This window comes from Ciona robusta, chromosome 10 (assembly GCF_009617815.1).
Source record: "Ciona robusta chromosome 10, ASM961781v2".
NCBI lineage: Eukaryota > Metazoa > Chordata > Ascidiacea > Phlebobranchia > Cionidae > Ciona > Ciona robusta.
Window position 1 is genome coordinate 2044765 of NC_143244.1, and position 11461 is coordinate 2056225.

The 11461-nt window shown below is 35.0% G+C and overlaps 1 protein-coding gene across 1 annotated transcript; it reads left to right on the forward strand.

Annotated features, from left to right (window-relative positions):
- Positions 1-424: 424 nt before the first annotated feature.
- Positions 425-7944, forward strand: LOC149729454 (hemocyanin, beta-C chain unit D-like). The gene is made up of 10 exons (XM_089887168.1): positions 425-540; positions 2676-2789; positions 2848-2970; positions 3031-3192; positions 3252-3358; positions 3489-3633; positions 4256-4445; positions 5618-5747; positions 5918-6112; positions 7375-7944. The coding sequence occupies exons 1-10, from the start codon at positions 474-476 to the stop codon at positions 7714-7716; spliced, it is 1575 nt and encodes a 524-aa protein (XP_089743294.1). The 5' UTR covers positions 425-473; the 3' UTR covers positions 7717-7944.
- The last annotated feature ends 3517 nt before the right edge of the window (positions 7945-11461 follow it).

An 11461-nucleotide genomic window follows, 5' to 3' on the forward strand; every position in this document is an offset into this window, starting at 1 on the left:
AAACAATGCCTCTCTGCCTGACACATTCAATAGTCGCTTTTTACCAAGTAATTTCGTGGAGTTCACGTATTGTTGTTTGAAATGTTATCGGTTGATTTGCAATGCAGGGTTCCGCTGTGCTTTGGGTTCGGTTAACATTACAATGTAGGCATGGCCTAGTATAGCTCTCTATTAAACAGTGTGGAAGCACGGCCTACTAGAGATATCTCTAGTAGGCCGTGGTGGAAGTTAGGACAGTGTAGACTGCAGATTATATGACGAAGCACGGCCTACGTTTCTCTAGTATAGGCGGACGAAGCAATTAAATTCAACCCTGGTTCAGAAGGCCTTGCGATTACCTGGCGGGGTTACGCTAACGCTTCTACTAATACGTTTCTTAAGCTTCGTGTGGGTTTATTAAATTAAACTTCTAAACTTATTAAACTATAATAATATTACTTCAGGTTGCCTATACATTTAGTAGGTTTATCAATATGAAATGCTTGAAATTATTGTTCCTTCTTTGTTTGATGATTTCACAATACAATTTATCACATCAAAGTAAGTAACACATATTACTTAAAAATAAAATATATATAGTGGCGTGGGAGAAGATGGGACACCTTTAGCACAAAATATATAAATATCCTGGTCGTGTTTTAAACAATTTACAACGGTCTATGAAAGTCGCACGGAAAAGGTCTTATAATTCTTTGTATGTTCTTTGTTTACTACCAAAATGTACGAAAAATGGAATGAAAAGGTGTCCCATCTTCCCCCAACCTACTAAATATCCTGATCGTGTTTTAAACAATTAACAACGGTCTATGAAAGTCGCAAGGACAAGGTTTTATAACTCTTTGAATGTTCTTTGTATACTACCAATTCGTACGAGAAAATAAAATGAAAAGGTGTCCCACATTCCCCCATTCCACTATATTATTAATTATCGAAGATATTACTAGAAAGTTCGTTAAAACAAAAATTAAAGTTAAACGGTCGTTATAACTCGCTAATAAAAATATACAAAACTGTACGTCAATTTCAAAAAAAGCATGAGCGCTGTACACATTAAATTTGATTATACACACATTGATTATTTGCGTCATAATATGGATTGGCACATAGTCATTGGGCATGTATGAGGTTTAAAACAAGCTTGAATGTTAAAGAAGCACTTGCACGTCGTACTTTAGCCTTTACGTGCGTCGTATTTTAGTCTTCACTTTCTGGATCGCGATACGCCATTTGAACATCACTGGTCTACTTCATACATATCCAAAAAATAGTATAGAGTGCATATAATTAAAAGAGTTTTTTTTTGATGTTTGAGGCTTGGGTACATCGCTCGTGAGATGTTCAAAAAACTCTGATTCGCGCTAAAACAATTTTGGAAACCAATGAATTGAATACAAGAAATTACTTGTTCACAGCAGGACAATGTATCGGGTTTAATATATTATCATAGCCCATTGAGCCCGAAATATTTGTAAGCAGCCCCAATTATTTTAATTTATTTAACCCAATGTGTGTAAGAATTATTATGGCTTATTCAATACATGATAAATGTAACTTACTTTATCCTCGCGTGGCGAAAAACGACAGTCACATGGGTTTAGCACCTCGTGTCAGCTTACAAGTTACCATGTATGTTACGTTGTGGGTGACTATTTTTATTGATTTTTTATTTTTTTATGTATGGCTAATAATTTGGACAACCCATTAGTGACCAGTGGGTTAGGGTTAGAGGAATTGCCGTTAAGTGTCTTGCCCAAGGACAGATACGCCCACAATAGTAGCAACGTCGATCCTTGAACCCATTACCTCTATGTTACAGGCAGGCGCGCTTACCACCATATGCTACGGCGCCTGACAACGTATTCAATAATGGTATTATACAATATGCATTACATTGTATATAAACACAACACAAGCCAAGTCTGTATATACTTCAATCCAGGCAATAATTACCGGGAACTTGGAAAACTAGCAACAATATTTATTTACATTGTAGCCTATATAAACACAACACAAGCCAAGTCTGTATAAACTTCAATCCACGCAATAATTACTAGGAATTTGGAAAACCAGCAACAATCGTTGCTATTGCACAATATAGTTAGCGCAACTGCTTTGGTAGGTTCAGCATTCTATTGACTTATCTCACCAAAAATGGAGCAATAATCAAATTAATTAAACGACAAACAGATAAAAAAAATCAGCAAAACAGTAATCGTTAAACCACGAAAAACTTTTTGAGGAAAAGTGCCAAATAAAAGCGTTGGTGCTGAACAAAATAAAAGTTTCCTTCCGTTTTTAAAAACATTTAAGTTTTATCAAACATACATGTTTATGTATCGCTGGTTTTATGTTGTGCTGCTAAATCTATGCTATACACTCGTTATTGGCATCATGGCACAGGGGTTAGCTAAAGATATCCTTCCCCTAACGTTATAGGTTCAATAGGCTTGTCGCTGCTATCATTGTGCAAATGCTAAGTGATCACTTAACAGGTTGTTTAAATTGTCGGCCATAGAAAAAGAACAGCAGCCATCCACAAAAGTAACATATGTGGTAGCTGACACAAGATGTGTGAAACGGAGCGTCCCTGCTATAGCGACTGTCATTTTCCGATCACGCAATAATAAAGCAAGTTAAATACATTTCTTCAAAAGATTGCTAAAATGTATTTTCAGAACCGCTAACAAGTGCCGTGATGAAACACGCCTTGTTTCATAGAAGCGACTTTCCTTTCAGTGACCTTACTTTTGATACAAAAGCAAGGGCGGTTTTCAACCCCAATTGTACAGGTAGTAGAATATTTCTATGGTTTTAGCGGGCATTTCTCCACGTGTTTTCGTGATACAGATTCAAAGTCTTGCCTTCAACGTTGCCAACATGGGAAAGTATGGACGCTGCAATCAGGTTGTTGTAGTTGTACATGTAGAAAAGGTTATATATTATCAACCAATGGAAAGACGTGTACAAGAGGTACGAATGTTTTGGTTGTAACTTATTTAGTTTGCTTTTTCACCGTACTTTTTTTGTTAGCAATGTTCGGTGATTGGTCAACTTGGAGTTCATGCATTGTATCAGAGTGGGGCGGGGTGCAACATAGAGGACGACTTTGTAAAACCAAGTTAGGGAGATCGGCAAATAATAGATGTGTGGGTGCTGGTAGCCAATCAAGATCATGTTCAAAAGTTACCAAGGGTAAGTTGGCTATGTTGGGTTGTACTGCTAGTTACTAATCTGGTTAAACAACCTTCCAGATTTTCGAATTCGTAAAAACCTTTTGGATTTGACCGATGAAGAACTTCATGATTTTATTCAAGGATTCACTAAATTTAAACAAGATCATTCGCTCTTTGGGTACCTTGTAAGTTGGGTTGATACATATTTTGTTATGTCTAATACTGTGTCTTAATGCATATAGAAAGCTAATATAATGTGTTTGACTTTGGTCATAACTTTATGAATACAACAATTCCTTATGTTCTGTTATACAGAACATAGCTAAGTGGCATGGGTGGCCTAATAGATGTCCATGGTATAAACATCGTATTGAAGAACATAAAAATGGACACTGTAGCTGGCATAACCACCCTATGTTTCTACCATGGCATAGACTAATCATGGTGCAGTTAGAACTTGGTGAGTATATTACAAAGTAAAGGATACAGTGTTAAATGTTTAATGTAACTATATGTCAGACTGCGTGCGACCAAGAAATTTTATGTTACTTGAATGAATGACTTACTTTTTCCTTGCGTGGCCGGAAATCGACATTCTTCATAACACGGGTGTTCATACACCTCGTACTGGCTTACGAGTTACCAAGTGTTACGTCGTGCGTGATTATTTTTTACGTTTTTTTTTTTAAATTACTTTTAATGTTGCTGCTAATTTGGACAACTCATCAGTGACCACTCGGTTGAAGAAATTGCAGTTAAGTGTTTTGCCCAAGGACACACACGCACACAATGAAAGCAACGACAAGCTGCTGTGCTACAGCGCCGGACTACTTAAACTGAAAATTTTCACAAGTAACTTAGTCCTGCCACTATTATGAGCGTATATGTGTGTTACACTTGAACAAGACAGATACAATTGCTCCAATTCAGTAGTCTAATCTCTAAATTGTCAGCTGTAAAGAAAAAGTACATCAATCAACCACACGTGGTAACTAAAAAGGAAAATTATTTGTCTATTCATTTTATGCCCAACGTTCTTTGTGTTTACTATTAGGAATATAAAAAATGTTTGTTATTTTTAGGCTTATCTCGTCACATGAAAAACAAAAGGCTTGGAATTCCTTACTGGGATTGGACGGATCCTACTTACAAAGGAATTCCAGATTTAGTGAAAAACCCAACCATTTATGATCCCATATTAAAGGAATATGTTCCTAATCCATTTTATAGAACTTACGTACCAAGTCACCCCCTGGTTAACAATCAAACATTGTAAGTAATATTACTCATGCTTCAGATATAAATATTGTCTACACCAGCAGTTCCCTTCAACCGGTGTGCACTGTGCAACCTGGGATGCATCATAAAGTTTAAAAAATTTAAGCGATATTATTCAGTTTTGAACTTTTAACAAATTTAGCCACTTCCTTCAGTTTTCCCTACATGAATTCTATATCTTACATCACTTGGAATTGCGGAACTAGTCCTCTCTTTATCCGCATACCACCTGTTCCTAATGATTTTGATTAGCCACTTATTCTTGTACACATTTTTCATTAATGGCGTCACTAATTTTAAGTTAAAGCAATCAGAGGTGCATGAGTTCGTCACAACAACTTTAGGGGTGCACCACTGGTAACCAACTTTAGTAACCACTACACCAGCGTTGTTCAGCACCGGTCAGCATATATATATATTTTAAGAGGCTTTTAAATTAAAGCATCGCTTCCAAGGTGTAAAAACAACCAACAAATAATATCTAAACCAAGTGTTGTTAAGTGCTGGTATCGTAATAGATTTGTTCCGATTGAGATATTTGTACCGTGCGCTATTGCGCATGCGCCGAGATGCTAGTGCGCAGTAGGTCGGAACAAATACAATACCCTCCCGGTCGAAATTTATTACGAGCCTCCGTTAAAAACGTTCCAGTATTCATCATAAAAAAAACATATTTATAGAATTTTCTACCTATTCAGCTTTGAATATGTTATAGCGCTATGTAATACCAAAGCATTATTTTTTTACAAAAATGTGCGAGGATGAGTGTTAAATATAAAAAGTAAGGTCATAACTTGAATCATGTGAATATTAATGTTTCAAAGATTTTTGCGAAAAAAATAACTAACGCATACATCTATGTAGGTCACTAGCATGATATTCATACAAATAATTTTAAAAAATACAGTAATATTTTCTTAATAACTTTTTTTAGGCGGTACGTATTCATTAGAGCTCGTATTTTATTTGTTCCGGCCGATAAGACATGCGCACGAGCATCTCGACGCATGCGCGATAACGTCTGTTAAAAATATATCAATCGGAAAGAATATATCTTGACAATGGTCAACGTGGTTATTTCTACACTATTCTTATAATGTTAATCTAAAAAGAACAAACCAAGAAGCATCTTTAGTGTAAAAATATTGATAACTTTTATTTGGTAGATACAACTACCGGGCAGTTGAAAGAGCTGGCTTCCTTCGTCATAACCTGATGCTCAAGAATATAATTCAAGCTGTTAACATGCCAAATTATGAATTTTTTGACATGACTGAAATTGATGCTCACGGCCAGGTTAGTTCAAATAATCATTGTTTTGAACCTTTATTACTTGTACTAGCTTTCACCCATAACGGCTGTCGTTTTGCTGCTGATTTATGTTTAAATTGATCTGATGTTATATACTGACTTTTTGAGCCATATAGAATAGAGTGTAGTTTATGATATTAAAGTTCATCATTCAGGTCCACAACTGCATGTGCGTGTCTAAAGGTGGCAACTGTACCTACAGCATGTTGAAAACTGCATACTCTTGCTTTGATTCCGCATTTTTCTTGCACCACAGCCAAATAGATAGAGTGTATGCTTTGTATCAAAAACTAAGACATGTTTTAGGAACACAAGATTGGACAAAAGAAAGTTTTTTGGATGCGTACAAGGTCGGTGTGATGTTATGTATTAAACTTGCAAAATGTAATATTATAACCAAAAAAAACATGGACGTATTGTTGTAAAGTACAATGGGGGAAGATGGGACACTTAAGCACATATTGCCCAATATTTACAAAATCAAAATAGATGACGGTTTTGGGTAATACCACGAATTAGTACCATTATTCGTTTATTAATTGACAACAATTCAAAAAAATATAATAAAACACACAAGGAGTTCCTTAGGGATCCGCACAACAGGTGAAATTTTACAAATTCGAAAACACACAGGATAAGATGGGACAGTTTAAAGTCATTGTTAATATTGATTAATTAGTCCATTTGTTATTAGAAATGCTACACGTAAATAACACGAAATAATACTGAACGCTTTGAAAATCAAGTTTAAACATTCTTTTCCTTGCCCTACTGCTATACTTTCATGTTACGCACAATATGTTATTGCAATTGGTATTTCGATGACAAATTCGTTTCTCTATTCTATGGGGAGCATTTAGTTTAACGGTTTATTCCAATGTTAATATATGAATGTAGTAGTAAACAGAACGAAAGAACGTATATAACTGATCTAATGTAGGAAACATTAATATTTAATTCATTTGTTTTACACTTATTAACACCTTGTAGCGTTACTTTGTGCGTTTTTCCGTATATTTTTAATTTAAACAATTACCGACACCTAGCGGAAAAAGTGTCCCTTCTTCTTCCTCATATGGTCCCATGTTTTATAAACTTGTAATAACAAAAAAATGAAAGTACCTTATAATAAAGTCAAACTGTATGAAATGTTCAAGGTTGTTTTTTAAACCTATGAAACTGGTTTAATCATTCACGCTCGCAAACTATAAAAATTCATCGGCTTTACTGTTTTTGCGAGCATTTAAAATTAGCACCTTACTATTTTGCCTTTTTTACCCGTTCAGATTATACTGTTCCTACTTTATATATTTTTTTAATATTTAAAAATAGTAATTGACTTTTGAGGCGCGTTTTATAAAGTTGTGATAATAATGTTGAATAATTTGTGACATTATTTTCCTGATTATTATTAAAGCGGGGTCCGGGAAACGAAAATTAAAAGAAGTCTTGTCTGACCAAGCATCCCATCTTCCCCCACCCTACCATACATTAGACACACATGGTGTGCTCATCGTCAATGCCAGCCATCAAAACTTAATTTGTAAACATAATGTGAAAGATGTTATTGTACGTGTATTTTTGTCTTAAATATTGATTTTTTTGGTTTCAGCGGGAACATTTTTTTGATTTCTTTAACCGTCCAGATGTTTCTGGATCATGGGATTGGCCGATGTCCCCGTTTTGTAACGCTTCAATGAACCCAAGTTACGTCACATTAAACGAAAACTCGTGGACCGTTGCAAACTCTTATTATTACCAAGAATTGTTTGGGTATAAGTACGACTCGTTTGATTTCGCTAGAAGAGATTGGAAACTTCTTCTTAAAGATTTAAAGCAGAGCTACGAAAGTAAATACTACGGGAAGGTCGTTCCCTATTTCTCGCACTTGGGAAAGGACCTGGGTGAAATATCTCATCAATCGATTTTCTTTACCGGTGACTGCACAGTTTAAGCAAATGCCCCTTATATTCTGCTGATTCTATCATTAAAATATATTGTTTATTAACTGGAAAATCTCACTGTATTTAGCATATAGTACAATGGGGAAGATAGGACACTCAAGCACATATTGTCAAATATTTCCAAAATCAAAATAGATGACGGTTTTTGGGTCATACCACGAATTAGTACTATCATTCCTTTATTAATTGACACCAATTTAATAAAATATAATAAAACACACGAGGAGTTATTTAACTATCCGCACAACAAGTGAAATTTTACAAATTCGAAAACACACGTTGGATAAGATGGGACAGTATCATTGTTATTTTGATTATTAAGTGTATTTATAAATAGGAATATACGTAAATAACACGAAATAACACTGTACGCTTTGAAAATTAAGTCGAAACATTCTTTTTCTTGCTTTACTGCTATAGTTTTTATCATGTTACCTATACATTATATTATTGCATAACAATTAGTATTGTTTGAACGACAATGGGTAATGTTCGAACATCAATCGATAAATATTGTACCTTACAAATGTATATGAACTTGTATTAACAGAAAATTAACTATAACTATTGATAAAGTTTTTATTTTTGCTACAAATTGGGTAATACGACTCGGTTTTTGGCACAAGCCCCTTCTTATAAATTATCACCAATGGCAAATGACCAAATTTCGAATATATTTTCAAAATATTATCATTTTATTATATCAGTATCTTATAGTTGAAAACCCCCTGAGGTATAAATAACTAAATTAAAAGTAAATCTTTCAAAGTTTGGCAATGAAAACATACAAAACTACAATGTGGGGGAAGATGGGACACTAAATTGAAATATATTTACATTAGCAGTATTCTACAACTTTTTTTAACCTACCGAGTTTAACAGACTGTGCTAGTTTCTTTTCCATGTAAACTTTATATATATACCGTTTAACTGATATTTTTTGTTGTTTTATCTAAAAAAAGTCATATTGACCCCTGCCTGTTTTCTTCATGCTTATATCTCAGTGTATTTTTACAAAATTAAAACTAGTTTTATGAGACAAAATCAAACTGTACGAAATATTCAAGGTTGTTTTATGAAGCTATGAAACTAGTTTAATCGTTCGCAAACTAAAAAAATCATTGGCTTTACTATGATTTAGCGAGCATTAAAAAATGGCACCTTACTATTACGCATTTTTTTACCTGTTCAAAGGATACTGTTTCTATTTTACATATTTTTTTAATATTTAAAAAACAGTAATCAGCTTTGACGGCCTTATATAAGGTCGTGATAATACTGTCAAATAATTCTGTAACCTTATTTCCCTGATTATCATTAAATGGGGGTCCGTAAAAAGAAAATTAAAAAAGAGTCCTGTCTGACAAAGTGTCCCATCTTCCCCCACCCTACTATACATAAGTAAAACCAGTGGCTGTTCTTCTATTAACTTGTGTTATAGTTATTCTTGTGGGTGGAAACTTGAGTAGCTTATTCAAGGTTGCCACGTCATTTAAGGTATGTGGAAAAGATCATGGCAAAAAAACAACGATTAATCCAACTGTCGACAAAAATGGATCTATATGCACGCACGTGCTTAACAAGAATAAAACGATACTGTAACGCATATGTATAGTGAGGAAAGATGGTCCATACCATATATGTCAGGGTAAGATAGTCAGTGCTTTCATTATCTTATACCGTCCCCGTGGGTAGAAAACAAAAGACATTTACAGAATTGTATATCCTCATAACTCTACAATAGCCTAAGAGAAACAAATCACCCACTATATATACTTTGCGTGCGGCACGAGAGGTGTATAGGAAATCCTTATTAACTTCTAAAGTTAACCCGCCACGAGAGGATAAATAAATGACATTAAAAAAGCTAATATAAAAAGAAAAAAATAATAACATAATTAGTTTGTGCTGTTGTCAGCAATAAAACTGGTTATCGCAACGTGACAGTTATCACGTAAGTGACGTGACAAGTATCACGTAAGTAAGACCAGGTTGTTTTCTGCAAGAGCGATTTCCCATTACATTTAAACGTGCAATATAAGAACTAAATAACAGGCTACAGGTACAGACTACCTTTTACCAACCACATTATCCCGAATTTTTGCTGACGGCTTGGTTGTCTTTTCACAAACAATATTTAAGCTTTTTGGGCTTTTAACGTAATTCGAGGTTTCTGTAACTTAGTTATCACATGTGAATGAATGAGTATCACATATAGGCGGCCTCGGTTTCGGGGACCGCGGGGTATAATTAGCTAACTCCGGTACCATAGCGTACAACATTGTATGTAGAACCATTTTTTCCATATGGTGTGCCACGCTGTATAGGACTTCGCCCATGTAGAATAACAAGTACGTTAAAGCACAGTTAAAAGACTGTGTACTGTCGAAACTGTGAGTTTGCCGTAGGTTCGACTATATACTTAATTGTAAGTTATCCTGCATTTTAAAGTAACGTCCGTATGTCATCATACTGTGTATACCGTTTCCGTTTTGGTAGAAAGGCTGCCTCTATAACCTATGTAGGGTAACTGTTAGGCTTGCAACCATTATCCTTATAGAGTCATGATGCTGTCTAAATTGTCATAAGGCTGCCTAAACAGCCATAGAATAAAACATTTCACTTACAAAGTTACATTTGTAGTAACTTGTAAGCTGAAACGAGGTGTATAAAACCATAAATCCCTTTAATGAAGACTGGCGTTGGCCCCACCACGCGAGGTTAAATAATTTATATTTATTTTTACTATGAGTTTTATACGCAAAACCTTACGTATTACAATGCAAGGGGCGTTCCTATTCATGCATCGGTAGCTAAATATTGTTTTGTGTATAAGGTTACGTTTTGTAAAGAATGCACCCAAGGTTAAATGGTTGACTAAAACCGATATGGACCAATGAACCATGCAGTGACTGAAGAATCCTTTATGCCTATATACCTCCAACGACGTTATGGTCGGTTAAATCACTCAATCTTTTCTTAAGCAAACGTTCTTGCCGTTGGCTCATTTTGTTACCGCATACATTTTACCTAATAGGCCCTTAAAAACAAGCTGTGTTCTTTTTGGAGCATCGTCTTATTTTTACTGCCTGTTTATAACAGCATCGCGCAATTTTCAAATGTTTTAGATGCGTTTCAGGATCTCTATAGGTATAGTTCTTAACCAAACAAACTACCATAAAAAGTTAAACCTTTACATCAGCTATGTTCCGCAAGACGCTCATCCATTTCCGTATTAGGCATAATTTCTTGCATTTCCATCTCTAATAACATGCCGCATGAGGGCGACAAACAAATACCCGCTAAAGAAAATGGACCAGTAAAAAGTATTCTTGTTCAAAACTGGTACCTTTATTTTTGACTGTAATGCGGTCATGAAGATCATATTATTTAAGTCCCAAAGAGAAAGGAATCAACGACAATTGTTAAAATATGCTATGAATAAGAGACGACAACAGCACAACAAAATAGGCAACATGACAACGACACTGGATTTTTGGTAAAATGACAGTCCGTAAGTAACGGTATAGGTAAATACATCCAGGAATGTTCGCCCAAAATGCATGAGTGCTGGCCATTTGCCCCATAATGTACAAACGTAACCCGCAAGCAGTACCACATATTTTCGTGGTCTTTTTTCTGCTTTCGTAAGAGCTTTTGAAATTCTTCCGGTTGTTTTTCACTAGCAAAGGAACTTTACGCTTGGCTGCAAATACGTAAGCAGTATCTGCTAAA